At 55.3% G+C, this 27,142-nt stretch overlaps 1 protein-coding gene across 3 annotated transcripts in view; it reads right to left on the reverse strand.

Annotated features, from left to right (window-relative positions):
- Positions 1-310: 310 nt before the first annotated feature.
- Positions 311-27,142, reverse strand: part of TTC7B (tetratricopeptide repeat domain 7B) — a 239,818-nt gene continuing 212,986 nt past the window's right edge. The window contains exon 21 of one of the 3 annotated variants that reach the window (XM_029237235.1): positions 311-1,283. In XM_029237235.1, coding sequence (XP_029093068.1) covers positions 1,062-1,283 — 222 coding nt within the window. In that variant the 3' untranslated portion in view covers positions 311-1,061. The remainder of the gene's footprint in view (positions 1,284-27,142) is intronic. The other 2 variants (XM_029237233.1, XM_029237234.1) reach the window with 2 other exon arrangements.

The following is a 27,142-nucleotide window of genomic DNA, read 5'->3' on the forward strand; positions in this document are numbered from 1 at the left end:
AGAGTGAGACTCTTTGCTTGCAGCTCCCACTCTCATTGGACCATTTCAGGTCACATGCTCATTCCCCATCCTCCGTAGAAGTGGATGCTAGATGTTAACTGGCCAAGCCTCAGTCATAGGCTCCAATCCCAGGCAACATGCGGAGAGCTGGGAAAGGTGAATTCCCACACTAAAATCAGGGCTGGACCTCCTAGTTCCAAGGGCTGACCTGTCCAGGGTGGCCCCCAGGCGCCGAAAGCTCCCCACCCCAGGAACTGAGTCTTAACCTCTCTCGGGTCTGTGGGCTTTCACGAACAACACAAGCCATGGGTCCATTTAAAAATCATTTTATTATTAACTTCATCTTTCCATTTAGCCAAGTGTCTGTCATGTATAAGGAATGTCGGTAAATATTCCATTTGAAGCTTCTTTGTACATATTTCCATCGATAAATAAACTCTGAATTCACATAAAAAAGTTAAACTTAAATAACTCATATTTCCTTCTCTTGTAACAGGCCTATATTGGTAAAATATAAATATTCTTGGACTCAGGCTTTGTTCTAAGTGAGGGCAGTAATTTATCACATGGTACAATTACTGACAACAAAACCAAGAAATTGTCGGCTGGTGTCCTGGCTTGGACGAGTACTGAGGCGGAAAACAGAAAATTCACATTTGGTTTCTGGGCCAAGGGTAGGGCAGGAGTGGTGATGGTGGGGAGAGAACAGTTTTCTTTAGAGCTCTGATAAAAATAATCTGTTCTGCCACTGAATTTTAACTTTGAATATATTTTTCTACATTTGCAGATTAACTCCATGATCATTTTACTTAAAACTTAGATGTCAGCTAACAAAATATGGCACATGATCCATTTTGAACAATGTCAGTAGATTCAGAAACTATCATTGGGCTGGCGGAAACGACAATAGAAATGCACGTAGAGAGCGATGACCAGGGGTTGGTTTGTTTAGTCCACTGTGGTCAGTCGCACATTCATCCAGGGCCTTCGTGCGCACACTCGACCCTCAGCGCCCAGGCGGGGCCCCCTTGGCCTGGGCAGCAGTGAGGCTGGGGCGCTGCTCAGAGCACACGGGGGATGATGGTGAAGGGCACTGCGGGGCTGCTGGCCTCCAGCTCCAAGGCCGTCAGGAAGCACTCAGTGGCCGCCGCGTCGTTGCCCTGAGCTTGCAGGACCTCACCCAGTCCGTTCCAGACCTCGTGGGCCGTGGAGTTCACCTGCACTGCGTCCCGGAGGATCTTCTCGGCCAGACTGTAGCGGCCCAGCTGGTGGAGGATCAGGGCCTGCAGAGACAGACAGACAGTCAGAGAGACTACCCCTCTGCACTCCTATCTGTCCTTGAGTTTCGGCACGTTCCTTGGAGGGAGGCATGCATCTCCATTGGGCTGGGCACAACGTAAGTTCAAGTTCTTCCTGCACTTGGGGCTAAGAGTCAAAAGAATCGCTCGAACCATGAACTGTATGAAGTTACCGATGTTCAGCCATTTTTTTTTTTTTTTTTTTTTGCGGTACGCGGGCCTCTCACTGTCGTGGCCTCTCCCGTTGCGGAGCACAGGCTCCGGACGCGCAGGCTCAGCGGCCACGGCTCACGGGCCCAGCCGTTCCGGGGCACGAACCCGTGTCCCCTGCATCGGCAGGCGGACTCTCAACCACTGCGCCACCAGGGAAGCCCTCAGCCATTTTTGAACCATAAAAATGGCGATTTCAAAGGGTTCACCCAGGAACGAACCGTTTGGATGGGCCATGGTCTGTACTGACTCAAGGGCGTCCTGCGTGTAACGGCGGACACTTGCCTGAACAGAAGGGTGTCTGCCAACTTTTATTTTTTTTAACCTCAAGAAATGTCATTTGTGGCCTTACTACCACAACAATTAGAACAGAGATTTCTACCTGCTCACAGGCCTTTACCCTAACCACGCCCCCGATCTCACTGTCCCCTGTGCACTCCAGGCTCGGCCCCCGCACAGCTGTCATTTTAGTTTTAATCAGGGCGTATGTGTTGGTCCCCAAATATTTTATCATAACCGTGTTTCCAAGTTGTGCATCTCCGCAACTGATGTGTTTGTACTCTTTCATCCAACAGATACACTCTCATTTATTCAACGTCTCCCTCACGGGGGAGACATTTAGGCTGTACCCAACGAACATCTTTCCAGACAGCCCTCTGTGCTCTTTTAGACGAATGGATTTCAAAGCGTTTTTTTTTTTTTTTGCGGTACGCGGGCCTCTCACTGTTGTGGCCGCTCCCGTTGCGGAGCACAGGATCCAGACGCACAGGCTCAGCGGCCATAGCTCACGGGCCCAGCCGCTCTGCAGCATGTGGGATCTTCCCGGACCGGGGCACGAACCCGTGTCCCCTGCATCGGCAGGCGGACTCTCAACCACTGCGCCACCAGGGAAGCCCTCAAAGCGTTTTTTATAGCCCCGGAAATCTTTGGCTAAATGGAATCTTACTGCTCACGCTCACACATTATGGGTATAAACAGACAAAAAGGAACTGCTGGGGGTAGGACAAGGGGGGGGCCCAGAGTCCCCAGTGGGCTCCCCAGAGGCCCTGGACAGGCTCAGTGGAACCAGCTGGACAACCATTTGGAGACTCTTCCTTTAGGACAAATTTCCCCAAAGTGGCGTTACTGGGTCAGAGGATAAGACTCTTTAGGGTTCTCCAAATATTTTGCAAATGATATCCCCAAAGGGTGGCGTCACGTTTTTAGCCATCTACAGAGTTGCAGTGGTCCGTCCCTGCCCCACCCCCGCTATCATTACTCTTTATTTTTACTAATTTTGTAAGTGCAGATTGTCCCCTCCTTGTCAAAACCTGCATTTCTTAAATAACAATTGAGGTTAAATATTCAATATTTCCCATGCCCATTAGAAGACGTGTTATCTGTTACCGTAATTGTCTAAAGTCTGTTTTTGACTTTTGAGGGTTTTTTTTCTTCTGTGAACAGAAGTTTTTAGTTTTTTAAGTTGAATTTGTTGATCTTTGGTTATTTACTGATTGATTGATTGTCACTTCAAAGCTTAGGCAGTTATCCTTTCAAAGAACTGACATGCCTTGGATTCCATTTGTTGTGATCTGACTCCCCCGCCCCGCCCCCGTAGTTGTCCACTTTCCCCAGCAGATAGGAAACCTCAGTGGGTCTCCTCTACGTAGCTGGACACAAACTAGCTACTCCCCCCCCCCCATTCCTGTGAGGCACTGCCTTTGTCACACAGTGAATTACTGCAAGAGATGCGGGGGAGGGGGGGGGGCTTCTTAAATTTTCCGATGAGCTACACCACCTTCCTTTCACATAAGCACCGTGCTGTTTGGATTTCCTTATTCCACATTAGGATTGAACAGGTGGGATTAGAGCCTTTCCTCATCGCTCTTCGCTTTCAGTGTATTTATTGACAATCTTGCCCTGTACTAGTCCAGATGAATTTTAAAAATCACTTTGTGGCTTCCCTTTGGGAGTTGAATTGTACTTGCATGAAAGCTCTAAGAGTGTGGAGAAGCCTAACATCCTTACAGTGTTTTGTCTTCCTGCCCAAGAATGTGGCCTGACTCACCGGTCCTTCAAATCTCGGCCCTGTACTTTCTTTCTGTGGCTCACGTGTGGCAGGGGTGAGCCCTCCCTGGTTTCCTCAAAGCTGTACTTCACCGGCGGGCAAGGGGCAGACCCAGGCAGTGCAGGGGCATAACGTGCAGCCTGGGCCAGGTGGGCCCACTCCAAAGGGCTCTGGCCTCCAAGATGAGCTCGTAGACGGGGTAGGAGGTGCCCTCAGCAGTTGGTGTCCAGGCCCTGAGGGCTGTCCGGCTGACCTTGCCCCGGGCTTGTGGCCCTGGGGGTGGTGTCTGAGAGCCAGAAAAGCAGCCTGACTTCCCAGAGTCGCCTGCACCTATGAGCAGCTGGCATGGGAGCCGTGAGGCCAACCCCGGAGGAGCTTGCAGTCAGAGGGGCCTGGGAGACCCACGGCCCCAGCACAGGGTGTGACGCCTCATCTCTGGGAGGGGAGCCAGCTCGGGGAGGCTCCCTGAGTGAGGAGGTAGAGGAGGCCTCAGGCCAACAGAGGCTGCAGACTTTAAGGTCAGGTCCAGCTTCTCTAAGAGGCAAACTGCATACGTGTCCTTTCTTATTAACATCTAGATATGCTGTAACAATGTCCACCCTGGAGTCCCTGGGTACGAGTAGGTCCTGGACTGGATCTGCCAGAGCTGGGGGCTCCGGGGGGGTGGCCAGGGCCAGGCAGGAGGGTGTTCCAAGCTTCAGAACAAAAGAGGTGGCAGAAGCCAGTGCTCGCAATTAGGATTTTACTGGGTTTCTGGAATTTGCTCTCCTCAGACTGCAAGGCCTCCCCGTTCTGCAGTGAGCACTGCTGGGTTTCGGCTGCCTTCCTAGGCTGGTCAGGGTCAGGTTTGCTGGGACTACCGTGAAAGCCCCCTGTTTGCACATGAGGCCACCGCAGGGAAGCACTTCCCGCGTCCACAGGGTTTTCTCCTCATGGCTCCCTCCCCAGAGCACCCACTCCCTACCCACCCAGGAGGGGATAAGGGGACAAGGGCGGACGTTCAGTGTGGACCCGGGCTTCCTGGCAGGATGAATATTAATAATAAGAGGGGCAGCGAGTGCTAACAGTGTTTATGGCACACCAGGCCCTGCTCCAAGTGCTTAGCTCACCTGGAGGCTCCAGAGCAATTTCACACAGGCGTGGCCAGGACACAGAAGCACCCGCGTGCAAGGCCTGCTTTTATTGCTGTGGAGAAAGAGCCCACAGTTGAGGAGCACCTACTATGCGGCGGAAAATATGCTCACGCACTGGGTCCTCCTACCCCCATTTTGCAGGTGAGTATGCCAGGGTGCCTAGAGGCTCCGGGTCTCTTGCCCTGGCATAAGCTGCTTACTGCAGAGCCGGGCCAGAACCTGCGTCTCCCAACTCTTCGGGCCTCCCTGAAGGCCATTCGGGTGTGGAGTGCACGGTGGGGTGGGGAGTAACTGCATCCCTCTCCCGGGTGGCGCCCCCCCTACTCCGGCCCTCCGCCCTCCGTTAGAGAAAACCTGACAGCTTGACACCTGCACTTCCCAACCTCGAAGGTCAGGTGGAAAGAACGGGAGGCCACTTTCCCAGGACGTGAGGGCTATGCCCCCTTTCTTCCAGGGGAGGTTATCAGCCCCAGCTCATGCTAGAACATTCTGATTTAGCCAACAGAGAAATGAGAGTAGGGAGGAGGGTCTGGGTAATGGCAGCAAACACGGGCATTTAAAGGTTACAGAAGGAGTCCCGTCGCGTTCCTTCAACGCAAGACTTTCTCAATGCATCAAATTATTGAACACACATGTTTTCTGAGCGGCTCTACCAGGCAGGGAGGCACAGATTGCGTGTTTGGCAAATGGTGATGGGGACAAGCCACCTGGTAAGCCACAAAGAGGCATGCTTGGTTAATTGGTGCAGGTGGAGAATATAACTTAGGTCCCACTGGCTCTGCTGCAGTAGAAGCAACCTTGTGCTGTTTCCTTTCTGTACCCGGAGTTCCGTCTCCCCGTCGGGCACTATGCCGGACACTTGAACTTGGCTTTGGCTCATCTCCTATTTCCTCCACTTTAGATATAAGGAGACAGGTTCAGAAAGGCCAAGTGTCTTGCCCAAGGTCACAGGGCACATGAGTATGGAGCTTGCAGGCCAGCCCAGGTCTGCCTGAGGCCAAAGCCCCGTTCTCCCCACCTTGGCTTCTCATCCGCTCACTGCTGCCTCTGTCACTTTAAGAGACAAGCCCGGTGCCCCTCAGGCACTAACCCAGTTACATCTGAGCAACAGTAAACGGGCACCCGCCATGCTGTCTCTCCCTTCCACTTTCTCTGACCCCTGACGGCCGGCTCTGTCGCTCCTTCCCACGGTTACAATGGGGAGGTGGCTCCTCTCCAGGGCACAGCTTTTCTCCTGTTTGGGAGCATCCTGTATATTCACTCAAGGACCGGAAGGCTCCTTGCCTCCCTTTGGTGGCCCACAGGCCGGCTGTGACCTTGAGGCTTGGGGTGGCTGCAGCCGCCAAAGGACTGGGGCTCCTGTTAGCCGGAAGGCAGACCAATGAGATGCGGAGACCCAGGAGGACCAGGGCCTTGGTCCAGCGAGGCCCGGAGGTCACAGCAGCAATGGCCTGCCCCTGCTCTGCTGGAGTGGGGACGAGAGCCCCAGTCCTCTTGCTGGGAATTTTGTTTAGAAAGTGGCAGGCTGCTCAATCTACCCTATCTTGGGGGCTCTAGGGTACATGGCAGCGGCAAGTGTACCCCCCAAAATGCCTGCAGGAACCAGCCACTGGGCTAATCTGACCCGTCGCCCTCAGTGCTGGGCAGCTAAGGGCCTTTGTGATTCTCTAGTGTTCTCGTGGGCTTGGAAATTTCCAGCCCATTCCTGGACTTATATTCCGAATGTACGAACAGGCTACCATTTCCAGATGACCTTGAAGCTTCCTGAGCAATCTGTCTAGTGGAACTAATTCCTAAAGCTGGAGCAGCTCGGGGAGACATCGGACTTGCTAGGGGCTGCCAGCTCAGGCTTGGCCAGGGAATGAAAAATCGGCCTCTCCCCAGTGCCCCAGTGAGCCAAGAGCAGCTCAGAAATCAGTCACACGAGGAGACCAACCAGAACAAGCTCCAGCTGGGGTCTGAGTCACTGTACTGGGCCAGCGTTGCCGGCAGGTTGGCCAGAGGTGGGATGGGACCTGGACGGGCCTGGCTGTCAGGACTGACACACCTCCTGAGCCCCTCTACGTTGTGAGAGGCCTCCCCTGGCTTTGATGTGTGCTTATGCATTAGGACCCTGCTGTCTTTTTCATTCTTCAGGCCCCCTGCTTCCTCTCTTCTGCAAAGATCAGAGGCCAAAATGTTCTCACCACCAGCTGGGGCCAACTTTCTCCCGGTACAGACCTCTGGGTTCATCCAGGCTGATTTGTCAGCCCAGGTATTTCTGCAGGACACAGCCCCCGGCCCCCGCCCACCTCTCCAACCTTAGTCAGTCCCGGCCTGGCCCCCCGCTGCTGGGGCTCTAGTCCATCTGCTTAAGTGCTGAAGATCCCCATTCCCCCCAAAGCCCAGGCTACACTGCCTACCTTAGGCAGGGCTACCCAGAGGCACACGGCTCCCAGCTCCAGCCCTCAGGCTGGCAGCAGACGGAGATTTCGATGACTGACATATATTTCATTACCTTAGTAAGTACCCCCCGTATCAAAAGCACAAAAACTCACTGAGTGATTGCCCAGACCCCAGCCACGTGCTGGGGACACCGATGTGGGCAAGAAGCAGGCCTGCTTTCAAAGCTGGGTCCTGGTGACAATCCTAACACGACCGAGCTATGTGCCAGGCGCTGGGCTACGCCTTGGCCGGCGCGCCAAGGCCCTCACTCACGTCTACACCTCGGGGCCTCGGCAGGTAATGTTGGCTCCTGCCTAAGGCAGGGCGTAAGTGGCAGAGCTGAGACGTGAACGCTGCAGCCCGTGCTCCTAACGCTGGGCCCTCTCCCTTTCTCTTGGAGAGGATGTGCAAACAGGCCTCCACCTTTGCCAGCCCTGCTCTTTCTGGAGACTCTGGAGGTGGGGAGCTGTCTGGGGCTGGCCTTCTGAGAAGACGGGAACCACTGAGGAGGTAACTCATTAGTCCCTTTCTTCAGACACAAATGAAGGCAGCTTCCCAAGCTTGTAATTATTATAATCAGGTGTTTTGTACAAATAAGATCTTGGTGATGCACCAAGTTGCAAATAAGGGATTAAATTAAACTTGTTATTTCAAATGAGACAAAATGGACTTGGCTAGTTTGAAGCCAATTAGCATCTTCCTCATTCATGTCTTTCATGCGTGTGTGAAAATAGCTGCCCAAGGACTAAACACCTTGTCCCACGCTGAGGGCACCCGTGCAGGAGCCCTGGGCAGGCTCTACTGCTGCAGCCCTGGCTCTGCGGAGACGTCTGTCCACGGTCCTGGGAGACCAATAGCCGGGCTGCAGGACAAAAAGCTCCTTGGAGATTTTAGACATCCCTGTGGTGCTCTGCCCAAGTGCCAAGTCAGCCCTTCGCTGGGTTCAAGGGCGTCTCAGACCCCTGCTTGTCCCCCTAGGCACACAGGTACAGGGAGATAACATCGCCGCAAGATCCCCACCACAGCATGCCTTGCAGAGGGGGAAGGATTTCCCTGGCACCCGTGAGCCAGGGGCCCCATCCTGGATGGGGGCTAATGACCAGATCTGCAGCCTTTCCCAGGGCCTGGCCTGCACCTGAGCTGCTGGGACCGTTCAAGGCAAGCCAGCACCTCCGAGCTTTGGACAAGGATAGTTAAGCCTCCTCCTGGTGGAATTCCCATTGTCAGGACCCCGGGATTGTGATGGCAGCTAAAGGAAAGCCTGTCTCCCCAGCTTGTTACTCTCGGGGACAATGACAGAGCTGCTGAGCTGGCTGCAGTCTGAGCTGTGGCTGTGCTGGCTGGGGGAGGTGTGTCAGGGGGTCAAGAAACAGGCTGTGCAGGCCCTGGTCACCGCTGGTGGCTCCGGAGTTAGAGGGACCCACCAGCAGCCGGGGAAAGGTGTGGATCGCTCAGAGACGGCAGAGGGTAGGTCAGGAGCACGGGCTCTAGGCTCCCCCGAACTGGTTTGAATCCTAGCTCCACCACTGACCTGGACAACTTCCTCTGGGTCTCAGGTGTTCTGTCTGTATAATGGGGACAAGTACTAAAATACAGGAGAGCAGCGAGGCCTAAATGAGACAGAGTTTGTAAAGTACTCAGTATGATAAACCTTTGGTGAATGGTCCCCATCATCAATATTATGATTATGAGCGTTAGCATTCCTCCTAACGATCGCGGGGCAGGGGGGGCTTCCAGGATGCCCACGGTTAGATGATTCGTCACTGCCATCCCTGATGCCCTCTTGGCTGGCGCTCTGTAAGAGCAGGGACCATCTGATTTGCCTTTGCTTTTGCAGCACCTAGAGCGGGCCTGGCACAGCTGAGGTTCTAGGTGAATGTCTGTTGAATGGATGGAAGGATGGAAAAGGGGATGGTGTGGATGCTCTGTGATGGTGGGGAAGGGAGAAGTGGGCATGGCCTCTTCTAGTGCTTCTGACTAATGAGCCCCTCAAAGTTCTGGCCTCAGGTCACCCTTGTCCACACTCCCGTCAGACCCCGCTCACTCAGAGCCTTCTCCGCCTTCCGGGTATATCAGCATGGTGGCTGAGTGAGGGAGGGGAGCAGCTCCGTGGGAGAAGCTGCCCACCTCCCGCTGGAGCCCAGGGGCTGCCATGGCCTCCCCTCAGGCTGTTTGCTCACTCACCACAGATCTGACACCGCTCCCCAAGAAAACCCCAGAACCCACCTACAGACTTTCTGGTCCTACACTCTTACAGATGAGGGAACAGAGGGCGAGAGAGGAAAAGAGGCTTGCTCAAGGCCACGACCCCTGGATGCAGAGTGGGGCTCGACCCCTGAAGGTGCCAGGAGGAGAGGCCTGGTGGCAAGTACCCAGAGTTTTAGTTTCGGAGCCCAGTGCTTTAACACCACCCTCAACACAGCTGTATGTGCACGGCAGAGTCAGGGCTTTCTGGAAGCCTATCAGGTCCCCAAGAGGGAACAGGGACCCCACACGAGCTCCCACCCTTTCCCAGAGGCCACAGGTCGGCTGGTCTGGGAGTCAGCACCAGCTGAAACATCACATTGGGTGAGAAAACCCAGCGCGCTGCCGTCACTTCTCTTCAGGTATTTGCATTTTCCTCCTGAAGATGCAATCCATCAGAGAGAAGCAGGGTGGAGTGGTGGTGTTCTCAAAACTATTTTTCTTTCATATCAGAAGACCACAAGGAGACAACCGACTTGGAAAGGCTTTCCTCGGAGCGCTCTGAATGCCAAGCCTAGGGAGGCCCGCTCTTCTCTGCAAGCGTCAAAGGCACTGTTGGTTCTGAGCACGAGCATTTTGTGGGTGCAGCGAGGGGGCAGCCCTGAGCCCCGCCCTGCTTTCCAACAACGCCTTGAAAAGGAACTGAAGTCATACTCGGATGGGGTGGGGTTGCAGCTTCTTCACCTGGATTCCAGCCGCTCTGGGTGAGGCCTGGTCTACACTGGGCTCTGTTTTGTGTTTCATTTCTGTTTGCTTTGGGTGCTTAGAAGCGCGCTGGCTTGTCAGGGGCCCGAGTGTGTGTATCTTGGCAACTATGGCAGCCACGGAAGCCCCGCCTAACCCGGCCAGGAGTCCCCAAGGAGCCCCATCCTAGGGATCCTGGCTGATGCCGAGGGCGTCTGCAACCCTACCTCCTACAGCCCCTTGCCCGCTGGAGCTCCAGAGCCTTCCATAGGCCGTCAAGAGTGAGTCGAGGATGCCCTGGAGAAGGACCCCTGGGAGTTGGTGGGACTCAGTTTTCCTATCAACAGATCTCAAGTTTTGGGGAGGGGCTGGTTCTTTGCCACTTTACTCAACTTGATCCAGTTTCCCCAAAGGCCAAAGCTAGCCATTCTTGAGAACCATGTACTCATCTGAGCCAGGACACAGCAGGGCATGTGCACGGCTGCTGCAACCGTCACCTGGGGGTCTCAGAGTCCCACCTAGCTGCCCCGGTGCTCAGGTGGGGACAGAGCGTTCATGAGGCCATCTGACCTTCAGAGCAACAAAGGGCCGCTGATGTCCTCATGAAGAGGAGGGGCAGTGCTGGCTGAGCGGCTCCCGGGGAAGGGCCAGTACTGGACAGTGACCTTGAGGATGGCTCCTGACCGGGGTTGGTGGGATTGAGAAGCTGGGGGCGGGGGGAGGAGAGTGGGGACCAGGCCTCCACGGTAGCCAGACTTTTTCCACGTATTCTGGGGTTGGAGACGAGCGTTACGAGAAAACCTCCTGGCACCCCTGTGGCCTCTGTCCTCCACATCCCCCCAGCCTCCCTGCTCCGATGTCAGAACCAAATCACGAGGTGGCTCCTTCCCCCACCCCACTTCAAGTCAACTAGGCCAAATGCCCCCATGTCCTCAGACAGGCATGGGGGTGCAGCACCCAGAGGGGAGCCTCGGCCCGAGGAACCAGCGGTCTGGGCACTAAGCAGACACCCTGGGAGCCATTCCCTCAGCAGTGTGTGCTGTGAAATGGTGCTGAGTATTCCAGAGGGAGGAGGGAAAGACCTCCAGCCCTTCCCCTCCCTCCCCCAGAGGATGAGCAGACATGGCTGAGAGGCTGCCCACACCTTTGCTCACCAGGATGCCTGGCGGCTGCAGGAGGCTGTGCTCTCGGGGGGGCCCCTTTCCAGGTCAAATGTTTTATTTGAAGAAATGTACCTTCTGGGGACCAGGCCTTTCTAGCATTGAACTCAACTCAGAAGGAAAAAAACCTCAATTTTTCAAAAACCTCTTGTTTTTCGAAGCCAGCAGCCAACCAGCTATGGAAGCAGAAATCCTCGGGGTTGGTGCAGGGTGGGGGGGCGGGGGGGGGGGTTAGGCCTCTGCTCTATGACAGAAATCCCTGCTGCAGTCCCCTACAGGCAGCCTCCCACTCTTGCTTGCACCCTCCAGTGACGGGGAGCTCACTACTTCTCCAGGCCGCCCACACCGTTGGTGGGCAGTCTGAACTGTCGGTTAAAAATGTGTAGCCCTAATTAGGCTTTATATCTAATTCCTACTCTTTGATGTTTGCTGAGTCCTCTGGAGTCATGCAGAAAATTTCCCTCCCCTCCCTTTCTGCTCTATAGCCTTTCAGGCTCTGAAGAAAGCTTCCAGAATTCTCTCTCTCTCTCTCTCACACGCGCACACACACACACACACACACACACACACACTTCAGGGCTTTAGAGGAATGGTAAACTCAGACCTCCCACCCGCCTGCCCCCATCTCACTGGACTCTAGTACTGAGTGCAGCGCCCAAAGGAGACCTCACTGTGGGCTCAGAAGAAGGAGCCGTTAAGCCCCAGAAAACCACGAGTGTGGCTTTTCCTTTATTTTTAAGCGTCTGACTGGCAGAATCTTTCAAAGCTGCTTTCTTCCAGGATGGTGTGGAATATTCTGAAGGAGCTCATTCTACGATTAGCAGAGCAATGGGCCGTCAGGCAGTAAACACCGGCGGTGAGCGGGGGGGGCAAGTCTGGCCCGAGCCACAGGGCCCGTCCAGCCCCCAGTGGATGTCACACAGACTCAGGGCCCTTGGCCCCAAATTTCCTCTGGCCTAATTTCTTTGAAACTGGGGAGCTCGGCGTCAGTGCTGAAATAGCCACAGATCGCGGTGGCTTCTAGGGAACAGCCCCTCAGGGAGGAACCACAGCTGGCCTGCCAGCAGCTTCCAAGCACCGAAGACCCACAGCCTGTCGCGTCTGCAGCAGGCATCGGGAGGCCGCTCAGGCGTGTGCAGAAGGGCACGTGAGCGCCTCCAAAGGTGGGAAAGGGGGCCATGGGTGGGCACGCACGCTGTCAGGGTCACAGAGTGAGCTGAGGAACAGCATCCCAGTTCGCGGGTTCCCAGGACGGGGCTCGCTCACTTTGCTACAACCAAAGCTGTTTTTAGCTCCTCTCTCCCTTCCACAATCTTCTTTTGAGTACTGCGATGATCCAGCACCGCGGTGCCGGGAGCTGTGTGGCGCGCAGGGCGCTCAGAGGCACAGGCCGACACCCTGGCCACATTCCCTGCTCTCTCTGGCCTGGAGGGGTTGGTTTGCCGGGGGTCCTGCCCCAGACTGAGAGCCCCCTGAGCAGGGCAGGGCTGTCATTTACCTGTGGACAGATCGAGAACAGAGCCAGGCTGCTGGAAGGAGGATAAGGGGGAACATTCCAGGAGAGAAAACGTGACGCTCCCCCCTTTATAAAAAACGAATGAGAAGCTCAGAGTTGGGGTGACCACTCATGGCCACACAGCGGTGAAGCACTATCACCCCAAATTGGATCCGATGCCTCCACCTCTAAAAGCTTCCCGTAAATTGGTACCTGGCCCTGCGTGTCTAGTTCTCCCTGGAGGACAGTGGCTCTCCCTGAATGGTCTGGGGTAGGCAGGCTCCTATCTGGGGGAGCCACACCGGGGAGGGGCCTTAGAGGTGACAGAGAAATGAGGAAATGGCCCTGGGAGTTGGGTCCCAGAACCCAGGTTTCTCAAGGACCAGCTCAGGGCTCTTTGCCCCACGTCAGGTTACCAGGATCTCTAGAGAGGGCACCGGGCATACAGGAAGCTTAGACGCATGTCAAGAGCCTTCTCTGGGTTCACTGGCTCTGACCCTACAGCCTCGTGGCTGGTTTGTCCAGGGAGCAATCCCCCTTGGGGGAGAAGTTCTGGGGACATGACATCCCCGTCCAGCTCTGTCAGCCTGCCTGGGCAGCGCAGGCCCTTCCTGCACGTTGTGGCTTCCAGACCATGGGCTCTCCAGACCCAGGGGACCACCAGAGCGCCTGGCCTGAGAGGGGCTGACAGCGTTGCCTTCATCTGTGTGACGTGAAGAGCGCCCACCCTACCCGGCACGCTACTCACATGGCACGCCCATTCAGTCTGGGACGGGGGCAGCCTGGCTCCCTTCCCTGCGATGTAACCTCAGCAGCATCCCTCCCACTGGCTGTGCTAATCTTATAACCATCCCCCTCCTGTAATCTCTGCTGGAAGATGAGCTCAGACTCCAGATTAGAGATGGGGTGTCCTGTGCCCTCGGCAGTCTCCCTTGGCCCCGATGGCAACCTGGCTGTCTAGAGCCCAGCGCCCCTTTACTTGCCCTTCAGAGTTCATGGTGTGGTGATTTTGCTAGTCAGGAAAAAAAAAGGGAGAGCTGACCTCAGTAACAGAAGGATGACATCACCTCAACATCAGTATGTCTGAGCATCTCTCTGATTCGAGCGCTGGAAGGACTAAGGAGGCGTCGGCTTCCTTCCTCCCTGAAAACCAGCGCAAAGGCAGGCTGGGAGCTGCTCTCTCTCCTTACCCCAAGTGCTGCCCCGACCCCTAGCCCTGGGGGTGGAATTACTTTTATCTGTGTCCCGAGGCCTGGGTGTCCCACACTGCAGCAGGCAGGACCCTCGGAGACCAGGCCGGCAGGGTGACAGGGAGTCCTGTGCCCGGGCAGGTGAGCTCCACACCGGCTGCAGCCTGAGGCGAGGCACTCATAAATTCAATGAGCTCGCGCTCAGCAACACCAGCGTGAGCATCTCCAGAGCTCTGCGTGGTGCACTGACCTAACTGAAGAAATGTCAGATCAAGCCAGCCCCACGCAGCATAAAGGGACACCCGTGAGAAGGAATCTCGGGGTTACCTCTGCACCTCAGGCTGGGTGGGGGCCCTGGCGAGGGGCGAAGGGGGGAGCTTTGGTGTCCCCAGAAAGATGTGGAGATCCTGGGCATCGTCCTTACTCTGAAGCCTGGGACAGTTCTCGGTAACGTTCCAGATAAATCTCTAGCCTCGCCTCCCTCACTCTGCCGTTTGAATCACGTGCTTTGTTGTTGCAACTATTAGCTCAGAGTCTCAGCGTGACTGGGAACGTCAGCTGCCAGCTCTGAGGAGAGAGAAAGCCACAGCTTGGCCCCAGGGCTGTGGGACCTGCCACGCCCCAGCCAATGTTTTCTGTGGGTGCTAACACGGCTCCCCGTGCCCATACTTTTCCATTGGTAATGGGCAAGAGACTCCTGGCTGACTTATTTAAACATCTCCCTGGTTGACTTATTTATAAATAATAAATAAGGGGGATATCCACCTTCCCCAACAGCAAGTCAGGCAGGAACAAGAGCAAGGGGTGGCCTGGAAGTCAGCATTTCCCCACGGTCTGAGTTACCCACGCGGTGGAAAGTTTGGTGCTAATCACCCCCAGAGGCCGAGGCCCAGCCTCCCACCCTCAGGGGAGGCTGTTGCTACTCCGGGTGTGTTTGGGAAGATGGCGTTCCTCTCGAGGCCTGTGCAGCCCAGCCAGAGAGTAAACCGGGTCCTGCTTTGGGCCCAGCCTCCCCGTGGGGTCCCAGGGCTTCCACAGGTGAGAACAGCAGCCCAGGCAGTCACCTGGCTCTTCCAGAAGCTGGTGGGAATGGGGAGGGAGACATGACCCCAGAGCCCTGGAGTGGGGAGTGGAGGTTCTCCACGGTCAGAAAGAAGATTCACAGGCCACCACCTCATTGCTGAGCTGACGAGCTTCCTGGGAGAAGCCAAGGGTGGGAGGGTCCTAGAAACTCCAGCCCCACTCCTGAGGTCCCAGGCTGAGATCCCTTCCCAACGACCCTGACCCACCCTCATCAGGCCTCTGTCCCAAACTGTCCTCAGATGGGGGGATGGGGTGGGGGAGGGTCACACCTTTGACTGGCGTGTCACTGTATGTGAGTTTGAACATTTACCACCAAACAATGAAAGCAAAAGCTGGTCCTGTTATTTCCAGCAAGAAGTCCTGGCCTTCCCTGGGCCGGCAGCTGGGGCCGGGAAACGGCACCCTGGTGGAGGGCACGCCCTCTCAGGCCAGCTCCGTGGTCCACCGCCAGCTGTCCAACTTAGGCAAAACCTTCTCTCTAGCCTCTTTCCCAACCTAGAAAATGAAGGGGTGGAGTAGATGATCTCCAGATGAAAATACTAGGGTTTGGTAGAATTTCCCACCCACCAAGTATTTTTGGAGCACCTACTACACACCTGGTGCCTATATTCTTTCAGGGCTTAAAGTTTAATTGGAGGAACAAGCAGAAAACACTACAGGGCAGACTCTTTCCTGCTGTCTGCAGGGTAACCGACCACAGCGTGAAAGGAAGGGGCGAGGGGCAGCGGCCGGCGCGGCTGGGAGGGCTTCCCGGGGGAGGAGAGGCCCAGAGCAGACTGCCCTCCAGCAGCAAAACTGGACACAAGCAGGAGAGCGGCCCCGGAGGCACGTTCCCTACAGCGGCGCAGTAGCCCAGGCGGAAGAGAGGGGAGCAGGCTCTGCTCTGATTCTGTGGGGACCTGGGGACGCTGGGGACCTGTGTGCTCTGGAACCCGGTGGGCACTCAGTAAATGCTGCTTGACTGACAGGCAGTTCCGGTCCCTGGCACGTGCTCAGTATACTACAGGCACTCAATAGATGGCTGTGTATGGGCGTCAACTCCCTGCTCAGTCACCCACTCCAGTCTAGGCAGTGCCCACCCTAAGAAGGGTTGGCACCCTCCATGGCACCCGGAGCACGGGAGCGGAGGGGAGGGCTTCCAGGCCCCAGCCCTGCAGGCTCCTTGGGGATATCATGGAGAACGTCAGCTACACGACGGCCACCAGGACGCCTCAAGGCCAAGTGCTCCCGTGACCGGGCTTCCAGCAGGTCCTGCCGGGGGCTGCCCACCCGAGGCCCACCTGCTGGAGCGGGACAATGCTCCCCACCTGCCCCGCCGGGACGTGAGCGCGGTGATTTACTCTCCGCCAAGGAGGACGCGGTCACTTTGGCGAGTGCCTCCCCCGTCCCCGCCAGGGTTTGGCATGAACAATTTTTCCATTTTTACACAGGAACAAACAGAAATGATAAGACAGTTTCTGATGACGGGAGGACAGGAATTGATAAACCTTGGAAAAAACGTTTTCCACAAATAACATGAGGACTCACCCCACGGAGTGCGGGCAGGAAGGTAGGTGTGGGCTCTGGGACCCCTGGGCTGGGCCGGGCCAGCCTGGAGGACAGAGCCCGGGGAAGCTATGCTGCAGTGAGGAAAAGAAAGACAGGCAGTTTGCTCGGACATGGGGACTTCCTCGCCTGGGCTTTTGTTATAAACGTTCTCCCCAGGGCCCTCAGGCCTCGTCCTGGGACATGCGGGGAGCAGCTGCCACCAGGAACCACGTGGCTGCCGGGGAAATGGAACAACCTGGCCCGCTCTCTCTGTTTCCACAGAGCCGAGCTCTTACCATTGATCACTTCAACACAGAGTAAACAGCATCAAGATTAGGGCCGTTTCCTCAAAACTCCCCCATCAGCCCCCACGGGAAGGGTGCAGTGACGTGGTGGCTCCCCTGAACAGAGGCCCTCAGGGTTGGGCCTTGGTGCCCAGGGCCGTGAAGGCTTCTCCAGGCCACGTGCCTGTGCAGGGAGCTCCCCAGCGGATCCCTGAGGGGTTGACCAATCACCTGGATGGAGACAGGCAATCGGAGGAGGAAATTACAGCCACTATAAATATCACTCCCGTGGTTAAGCTCCTGCGACTCTCACGTGTGTGGACTTAGGGAAGGTAACACTCACTGGGTCCACAGAGGTGGCCGCTCGCAGCCAGTGGGGACCTGCCCCGGGCTCTGCTGCCCCAGGAGCTGAGCGGGTCTGGTCTCAGCTTCCTGGTAACCCTCTCGGGCACCCCCTGCTCTCCGACTGGGGTACTTTGCTGAGAAGTGAGCCCTGGCCTTCTCGCAAAGGACCTAACGTCCACCTTGCATGGGCCCTGGGGACCTCTTCACCTCACCCTCAGTTCTCACAGCCATGCTTCCTTGGGAAAAGGGAAGGTGCAGAAACCTAACACCTGCTGGGCAGCTCTTACGTGCTGGGCAGGTGCCCTCACAACACCTATAAGGATAGACAGCTAGTGGGAAGCAGTGGAAGATCACAGGGAGATCAGCTCGGTGCTTTGTGACCACCTGGAGGGGTGGGATGGGGAGGGTGGGAGGGAGACGCCAGAGGGAGGGGATATGGGGATGTATGTGTAGGTATGGCAGATTCACTTTGTTACACAGCAGAAACTAACGCACCATTGTAAAGCAATTATACTCCAATAAAGACGTTAAAAAAAAATAAAACAGGATGGAATTCTCATTTCTGCATGACAGAGGCCTAACTGTCCAAGGTCATAGGAATCGCCCATGGGTGGTAGAGCTAGAATTCAAACGTGGGTCTTCTTGGCTCCAAACTGTGAGCTCTCCCAACGACCTCTCCCTCCCGGCCACCTGCCCGGGCAGTTCTGAGCCTCAGCCTTTCTCCCTGTTGCCTCCTCTCAGCTGTTGTCTCTGCGGAGAGTGGTGAGGTGAGCTCCACTGCATCTGTGCCCCAAGCACCCTGCGTCCGCAAGTCCTGACTCAGGGACACCTGTGCTCTTCTTTGCCGATGTCCACTGCTCCCCCTTTTCCTCTGCCTCCCTCCCCACCCCTAAACCATCTGGATCGGAGTCCAGCCGTGTGCTGGTAAAGTTGCTCTCCGAAAGAAAAAACCCCGGATGCGTAGCATTTGCCACTTTCCGTGGTATAAATACTCCCTCCGCGGCTGAGTTCACAGGACGTCACTGTAGGCGGAGCTGGGAAGCCGGGAGCAGAACGGCCCACCGGCCCCGCAGGCACCGTCTGCGTCCTCTAATTGGCAGGAGCCCTGAGCTCCTCTCCCCCAACGAGAGCAGAGAGGGGCAAGAAAGGCAGGCGATGCTGTTGCCCTGAAACGCGTGCACCCCGTCGGCCAAAGCACATGTTACCTTGATGGCTGGGCGGGGTCAGCACAAAAATACTATTTTCTCCAGGATCGAGGACAGAAAGGGAGAAAAGAGGCCTGTTTTCTTCTGTCATCAAGCAACTTGACTCGGAGAAGCTTAAGGCATCGTTGAAACGCCCTCATAACGCCTCCGAAACCTGGCCTTTGTCTTCTCCCATTCAGTCTCCAAAGGATCATTGGGCAACATGGCCTCCTAAGCCTGGATTTCCCTAAAGCCAACTTTCTTGTACACCGGGCTGTGTCCTGTCATACTCGTGGGTGGGTGCATGGTGGTCGGGGGTGACTGGAGGGGCTGCTGGCAGCAAGGAGGATGGGATTGCAGCTTTAATCATTCCAGAGGCAGGAGCAGATTCGTCCCCTTTGTGTAAGACACCAGGCAGCAGGTACAGAACCTAACAGCTTGTGGGAGTCCTAATTAGAGAGCCAGGTATAACTCCATTGACCTGCCCGGCTTTGAAAGGCCTGGAAAAATGCATGTTTGTCCTTAGGAAGAAGCAGATTTTGCTTCTCGTTTGTTCTGCAAGATCCCCGCAGGGATCGCTTGCTGGTACTTCGATTCTAGCCTCCTGCATCTGCCCGGATGCCCGCTGCCTGGACGTGGAGGATCAGAGAGAACCTGCGGGGACCCGGGTCTTTACAGGGGAGGGGACGTTTTCCACAACAGGCCTGCTTCACGCCTTTGTTTATGAAGAAAGACACAGCATCGTACTCCACAGCTTCCCCCGTGGGGCTGGGCCAGCAGTTTCTGCTTCATTTGGAAGGACATCAGCCAGCATTTCAATTACGGATCTAATCAAGACTGACCTCTTGGCAAGGCCAGATCCCAGGCTTAGTGTGTGTGTGTGTCCAAGATTCCTTGGAGAAACAATCACTGCTGTTATCAGCTTGGGTTATCCCCCTCCCAACCCCGCCCCCCCAACCCGGGAGGCTGCCAGCTGGCCAGAGAATCAGGTCTCCAGGAGACATCAGGAGGGGACAGTTCACATTTTTCTCGAGAACCAAGGCCGCATTGACTGTCAGACACCATCGGAGTCTAGGTAAAGCTAGAACAACCCCTGACACGGAGCAGGGGCTCAAATACTGAGTCCTTTGCTGCTTTACAAGCCTTCTGGGCGACTAGCTGATGTTCTGAGAGGCTTGAAAAGAAACAATACCTGCAAAGGTATTTTAAGAGACAGGTGTTATGTAAACACCAAGCAGATGAGGAAGGGGGAGGGAGAGCGCAGCCTGGAGGAGGAAAGAGAGGGACCGCGGGACAGTCAGTGGACCTGGCGGGAAGTGAAGGGGCAAAGTAACCACGGGGCGAAGTGGTCGGAGTCCCAGGAACCTTGGCGGAGGAGCCGTCGAGCTAAGGAGCTCGCAAAGGGCGTTCCTAAACTCTTGGAGTCTTGGGCTTTCTGGACACCGAGGCCCAGATCTGAGAGCTAGTGGGGGGTCTCTAAGACCGCAGTTCTCTTCTCTCCCCAGGAGGCAGCTGAGGCCTTCCTTGGAGGGACTTTGGGGTAAGGCCACCTCCGGACCCCGGGCAGCCTTCTCACCAAATACCCCAGCGTGGGGCCCCTGCACACCTTGTATCCCTCCTTGGTCAGCAGGTTTCTAAGAGCAAGGGGTCTGCGATGACAGGCCCCAGAGGAGGCTTCTGCACATCTGGATCCAAGTAATGACCTTCCCAGAGCCTGAAACCTGGTGATTCTTGGTATTTCGTCATTGGTGCATTTGGCATTCCTTCCTCCTAAAGCAATCCTTCACCACCACCCCACCCCCTTGGTAACAGGAGGGACACCAAAGGCTAACCCAGAAACTTTTCTGCATGTGCCTGGAGTCCTAAATCAGTGCTGAAGCTGTCGATTCAGGCATATCCAGGGTCCGGGCAGCTGTGAGCAGGGATGCTACACAGCAGGGAGAGACCCCTCTGGGCAAGGTGAGAGGCAAGAGGAAAGACAGAGACTTCACTGCAATTGAGAGCAAAAGAGAACGGAGACAGGCTCGGCAGTTGCTGCTTGACTGTCAGGTCACAGAGTCAAGCCCTCCAATCCCCAGAAGATGGTGAGAAATTCCACTCCTCCCACCAGAGCAAGGGGCAGAGTTCTCTGGGGCCAGGGTCACCCTGGAGGGGTCCAGAGAGCTGATGCCTTTCACCCCACCCCCAACCCAAGAAGGCAAGTGCTATTATCCCGTTTTACAGAGAAGGAAAGTGGGCATGAAACCTTCAAAAGTGATGCAATCAGGATTCCTGGTGGGTCTGCCACTCAGTGCTGTGCCCTTGGCAAGCCCCTTCCCCTGTCTGTCTCAGCTTCCCCAATTGTAAAAGGGGATGCTTAGATTAGGGAATTCCATTGGCGTTCTAAATCCCGGACTGCTTTCAACTGTCTGGGGAACATCAGGTCCAAAGGCTTTCATCTGCCACCTGTCCACCCTAGGCCCTCATCCTTGATATTGGTGAAGGAAAACCAGAAGCAGTACATGGGGGAGGCTTCTCACAGGAGGTCCTCCCTAGACCTTTGGGCTGAAGAGTTTTAAGCTCAGACTGTCAGAAGGTCCGGACAACACATGAGAGAGACATGGCCCAGAGAGAGCCCAGAAACACCAGCAGGGGTGTCTCTGGGACCAGCCCCAAATGATGGGGAAGCAATTCAGGCACGAGACGGGTCGGAGGCTGCCAGCCCGGGTGGCTCCAAATGCCACCATGAGAAAATGGTGGCAGCTACGCCCTCTGGCTGAGTTCAGAGGCAGGCTGCGCGGGGGCGGAGGGTGCTGAGGAATCCAAGTTAAGCAGCAGGGCTAAAATCCTGGGAGGCCTGAAATAAGGAGGGGGGATTAGGAACCGGGATCTGAGAACACAGAAGGACCCTGGTAAGTGAAAAAATCTGGATCAAATTCCTGATCCAAGCTAGGGAGCAATAACTGTGGAAAGGCAGGAAAGCAGTGGAAGCGAACCATCAAATCGTCCTGGAATAATGGGGCAGAATTTCTAAGAATAAATGGTTTGGGTAGAGTATGTCAGATTTTAAATAATTTTAGATCATCATTACTAATGAGACACTGAACCACTCTGCCTGTAATTAGTCATCTAAGACTCCAAAACAAAAGAGGAATAAACACAGAATTCATTTTTTCCCTTAAGCTGCAGCAAAGGAAAGCCTAGTGACACGGCTTGCATTTCAGAGCCTGCCCTGGGTCTGTGTTGCTTCTGGGTCTGTGATTTCAGTCCTCAGGGAACGCAGGGGTGGCCCGATGCCACGGGTCCCTGGCCAGCACCCAGAAAATGCTGCAGTGGGAGGATGGACCCAATCATCAAGCAGAAATGTCTGCAGAGAACATCCCTGCACCGACTGGTGCTGTTTGGGGTGGGAGGGTTTCTGGCGGGGGGGGGGGGGGGCGGGAACAAGGGCCCCAAGTCACACAGGAGTCATGCGGATGTACAGCACACGTTCCGGATTCCCAGGCGACACTCCTTTTGCTCCAACGAGGACACACGTTCCCAACAAGCCAGAAGCACACAGTTTCAAAAGGATGTGAAGACATAGCTTGTGTCGTAAAACCTTTCAATTACCTGCTTCTTCCCTCAAGTCATTCCCAATACCCGCCACCCCCGTCCCCACTCAAAGGTCCTCTCTGCTGGGTTCGCTCCCCTGATCCGCTTCGGCAGACTCGCTCTTTGACTGTTTCTGCCACTGCTGTCACCTCCCTCCCAAAGACGGGTGCAGGTGCTCTGCAAAGCCGGTTAGGGCAATGTGGCCTCTCCCTCCCTTCCTCAGAAGACGCCCCTCCCCAACCCAAGCAAGATGTGAGAGCAGAGAAGATATCTTGGTGCTGTGGAAATAAGGAAGCTGCTTTCATCTGGGTTTGGGGTGGGGGTCAGGGGCAAAAGAAGAGGCTCCCTCAGTCTGGGACCAAGAGCAGAAGGTGGTCTCGTCCTGAACGGGACGCCAGGCTCACAATCTATGGAGGGAACCAGCAGGAAGGGCTGAGGGTGTGTCCCGAGTCACAACCAAGGGACAGAAGATTGTCCTTGGGGAGAGATGGCTTGGGGGTGACCAACAGAAAGTCCACTACAAGAGAATTCACCTGGCCTGAGGGAGTGGGGTTTGGACGTCCGTTGTTTTCAGACAGGAGATGATGTTTAATGATACTTGCATGGCACACAGGGCTGAGGCTATCCCTTTCTTGGCTCATCTGTAGCCACAGGACATTAGCAGGGAGGCTCTGGCCTACAGGGGAGGTAACAGGTGGGAGAGCTCTGGCCCAGGAAGAAGCTCTGTGTGGCCGAGGAGGGGTGCTGCCTGGGTCCACGCAGCTCCAACCCCTTGGCGGCTGCCACGTCAACACGTCTGCCTTGGTGCCCCTGGCCACTCGGGGTGGCCATTTCAGCCTCCCCAGCACTTGAGTCTGAGTCAGGCCTTGGGGCCTGGCATCTAGCTTGGCAGGTGAGCTCCTCTGGGGAGCGGGGAAACAGAGCACAGGGGCTTCGACCAAGGAATGGTGGATTCTTTTTACATTACCATTTTGATCTCTGGTCTGGAACTAGGTCTCTCGTGGGTGTGGTCAGGTGAGTCTGTTTCTTAGAGGTGACCCTCCCCGACTGGACTGAGAGAGCCTCGCAGGCCCGGCAGACAGCTGCACGGGGGCGCCTGCCCGCCCTCGGCCCGGGCCTCGCCACTGTGGGCTCCAATAGCATCCCACGGCCGTCTGTGGTCTAAGGATGGTGAACACCATGCTCCCCAAATGGGGTTCAGGGTCTGACACAGAAGAATGTGCTTGGGGACAACAGGACAGAGTGTCTGAACTTGAGAGGGGTCGTCACCGCGCCCCTCCCGGGGCCCCTGAACAGAGGGCTGCCCCTCCAGCCTTCTGTCATGTTCAGCCCCTGGAGCAGGTCCACAGGTAACCACTAAGCGGACACACCTGACGGGAGCCCTGCCTGGCAGCCCAGCAAGTCCTCTCTGAGATCCCGCTGTCCCAGGACGTGCGTTAATTAGCCCTGTCCGGGCCTCCACGGTCTCCAGTCCCACCTCAGTGTCATTTCCTGTCCTCGTGGTTGATGGGACTTTGTGCAGAGGCGGAGCCACAGAGAGCTAGTAAACCTGCCCGGCGGAGCCAGCATGTTCCCACGAGAGCTGCTCGGTCTATTCAAGGGAATTAGCACCCAGGCTTTGGGGGGCTTCACTCATAAAAGGGGAGTAATGACATCTGTCAAGTTCACCGTCGCCTGTAGTTGTTCTCCCCCTCCCTCCTCCCCAGCCCACCCGCCCCACGCCGGCCGGCCACCCCTGGTCTACGCAGTCACTGGGCTGCCTCAGGCAGGGCGCCTTCCCCCAAGGAGCAGACAGACCCATGAGCAAACAAGTCCGCGTTGGTTCAACCGGTGCTTCCAGGGAGGGAGGTCAAGGGGCTGAGGGTCCCTCTGTCAGGGTAGGTAAGTAGGGGGCCAAGAAACGCTTCTCAGAGGCAGTGACTCCTGAGCTGGGCTCCACGACAGGCTCTGCCCTTCCTGCCGCCCAGGCTGATGCCTGGTACCTGACCGCCCCTGCCCACAGGTCGAAGGCCCACCCCACCCTGGCCATGGGGGCACCCATCTTCCACAGCAGCCCTGGTCTGGCCCAGCTGGGCCTCCCCCTGAACTCAGTCAGAAGAGATGCTTTCTGCCTCTACCTGACAACAAGTCAGGCCAACTGGGGCCTCCACCGTTCCCTGACTCCTTTCAGCCTTGATAACTAGGGCCACAGGCTCAACAGAAACAGTCAGAAAGTAATACGTAAAAAGGAAAGTGTAACACCATGCTCTCGGCCAAGCATGTGCCATGATATATTCTTTTTTTGTGTGTGTGTGGTATGCAAGCCTCTCACTGTTGTGGCCTCTCCCGTTGTGGAGCACAGTCTCCAGAGGCGCAAGCTAGGCGGCCATGGCTCACGGGCCCAGCCGCTCCGCGGCATGTGGGTTCTTCCCGGACCGGGGCACGAACCCGTGTCCCCTGCATCGGCAGGCGGACTCTCAATCACTGCGCCACCAGGGAAGCCCCATGATATATTCTTATTTCAGCTCCTCCAACTGCTGAAATTTGGTTCAGCAGGAAAGCCACACCCATGGTCAGTCCCTTCAGAAAAGAACTCCGTGTCAAATCGAGGCAGAGAGGCTTCCACCACGGGCAGGTGGGACCTAAATTATGGAGACTGGTAGTAACGCTCATAGCTAGTGCTTATGGAGGGCTAGGCAGCCTGTGTGACTCACTTAACCCGCAAAATCACACCGCCAGGGGATCACCATTATTATCCCCATTTTATAGCTGAGAAAATGGAAGTACAGAAAGATTAAGGGATGTATCTCAGGCCACACAGTTGGTAAGTGACAAAGTTGGGACCCAGGTGGGTTGGCTCCAGTGCCATGCTCTCAACCTCTGTGCTGTCCTGTCATTCAAGCTGGAGACTCTTAAGTGACTCTACCTTCTTGTCCTGGCTCTGCTCCTAACTTGAAATATGACCTAGGGCAGGTCACCAAGGGCAGCGTCCCCATCAGTAAAAATGAAATTGTCTATTTCATATTTCATACTGCAAGAATAAACATCAGATACGGCGAATGAGATTTTACATTTCTCTTTTGAGGTTAAGGTTATATTCGTGCTAATTATTAATAATTCTTGGGGGACTTCCCTGGTGGCACAGTGGTTAAGAATCTGCCTGCCAATGCAGGGGACATGGATTCAAACCCTGGTCGGAGAAGATCTCACATGCCGAGGAGCAACTAAGCCCGTGCGCCACAGCTACTGAGCCTGCACTCTAGAGACTGAGAGCCACAACAACCGAGCCTGCGTGCCACAACTACTGAAGCCCGCACACCTAGAGCCCGTGCTCCACAGCAAGAGAAGCCACCACAATGAGAAGCCCGTGCACCGCAACGAAGAGCAGCCCCGGCTCACTGCAACTAGAGAGAGCCCGCGCGCAGCAACGAAGACCCAACGCAGCCAAAAATAAATAAATAAATCTATTAAAAAAAGAAAAATTCTTGGAAGGGCCTGAAGCTGTCAAAGTTGCTCAGAGGCAGTGTGTACCATTAAGGGACGGGAGGGAAGCTGGAGTGAGGAACAGGGTCTAAGCATCTGGTAGAAGGCCCTGCTCTTTCCTCTCCTCTGTTAGTTCGAGTCCCAAATACTGTCAGTAAAGACAGTAGAGAAGTTAAGGCCTGTACACTGTTCAAAGAGTACTGTCAACAGCACACAGATGGGTAGGAAAGGTGGACATCTAAATATTTCAGTAGTCTTCCTTTAAAGAAAACAATTGTTCTCCTTATGTTTAAAAGCATTTTAAAAATCCTGGAAGTAAATGAAATACAATTAATAGATGAGAAGGCTTCTCACTAGACGATGGTAGTGTTTTGTTCCCTGCCAATCATTCTTTCTATGTACAGAGAGAAATCGATACTTTGAATGAAAGAGATCCGTTTCTCAAGATCAGCATTTGCAAGGGGAAGGGTATCTCCATTCGGCTTCATTACCTTAATTGTACCTGGGTCTTATCCAGAGTAACAGGAAGGATCAAAGTTCCCTTCTTTAAGACTGGCTTCTCCAAGGGAAAGATGCGGAGCCCTGCCCTGTCTGGGCCCTGGGCCCTGGGTACCCCTTACTAAACTGATGGATAAGCTAGACAGATACACAGACAGATGCCGCCTCTGGAATCACCCTGAAAAGTTCACGACTTCATGCTGCATCTCTCCTCCAATAGGGGCATCAACTGGAAAACGTGCTTCTAAATCATAAAATAGACGCAAGCAATTTCCTCCAAGTCTCATGAAACACTTTAAAAGAGGGAGAGAGAGGAAAACACCAAAGTTTCATAATTTAGCAGTGCAAAAAGCTGCCTCAGGCAAGCCGGAGTCACCTCTTTCCCTTGATTCAGACCTGCCCTGCCTGCCACCCTTCCGGCTCGTCATGCGCAATGGGATGAAGTATTTTCGCACAGTAGACGAGCGTGTAAGCTTGAGGACAGTTGAAAGAAAGCTCCGACTTCAGGTCCCTCTTTGAACTTCAGAAGAGCTGCCGCCATCTCCAAGCAATGTCATTAGCCTTGTTCGGATGCTTCTGGCTCAAACTTTAGAGCTGCGAGAACAACTTAAAATGAAGTAACCATCCAGAAGACTTGTCCCCCTGCACCGCGCATTTCAGGTCCTCCTTCCAGGCCTCCCGCCGACGTGGCGTGCCTCCGGGTATTTCATAACAGGATGCACTTTCCCGACAGCGCGGCCGTTCTCTGCCAGCCTTTGCTACTAATGTGCTCCCGGAACAGAACTGCAGCACCCGTTCTCAAGTTCTCACACTTGATGTCACTACAGATTTCTGATGTTTCTGAAAATGTAAGATCACGGAGGAGACCCTCGAAGCCACCTGTGCTGAAATCTTTAGCCTGGAGCTGTCTGGATTGAACTGAGGTGTGGGGTGAGGCGTGTTTCACGCCTCATCCACAGAGGTCAGCCAGCACTTTTGGACCCTTCATGCCCCAAACAAAAAGTCTATTCTATTATTCAACTGGCCACCTACAAGAGCCCCCAAAGTGTCTTTCCACTGAGCAGGAACCCCCTGCAGCCTCCCTGGGGGTCCTTGCCGAGCTATTCATACAACCCACCATCACGGGGCCCTCAGGCTGAGGCAGGGAGGCCTCCGCCCCACTCCTGGGAGGACCCCTGGGGCCTGACCCCTGGCCTCCGATGGTCTCTCTTCCCCATCGTCCTCCCCTTTCTTTGGGGAGCTCCACCAGTTGGCCTTTCTCACTACTTCCTGTGGCAGAGGGGGTGAAATTCACACCGCCC

Source organism: Monodon monoceros, unplaced genomic scaffold (genome assembly GCF_005190385.1).
Source record: "Monodon monoceros isolate NGI ecotype Baffin Bay Population unplaced genomic scaffold, NGI_Narwhal_1 Super_Scaffold_21, whole genome shotgun sequence".
NCBI lineage: Eukaryota > Metazoa > Chordata > Mammalia > Artiodactyla > Monodontidae > Monodon > Monodon monoceros.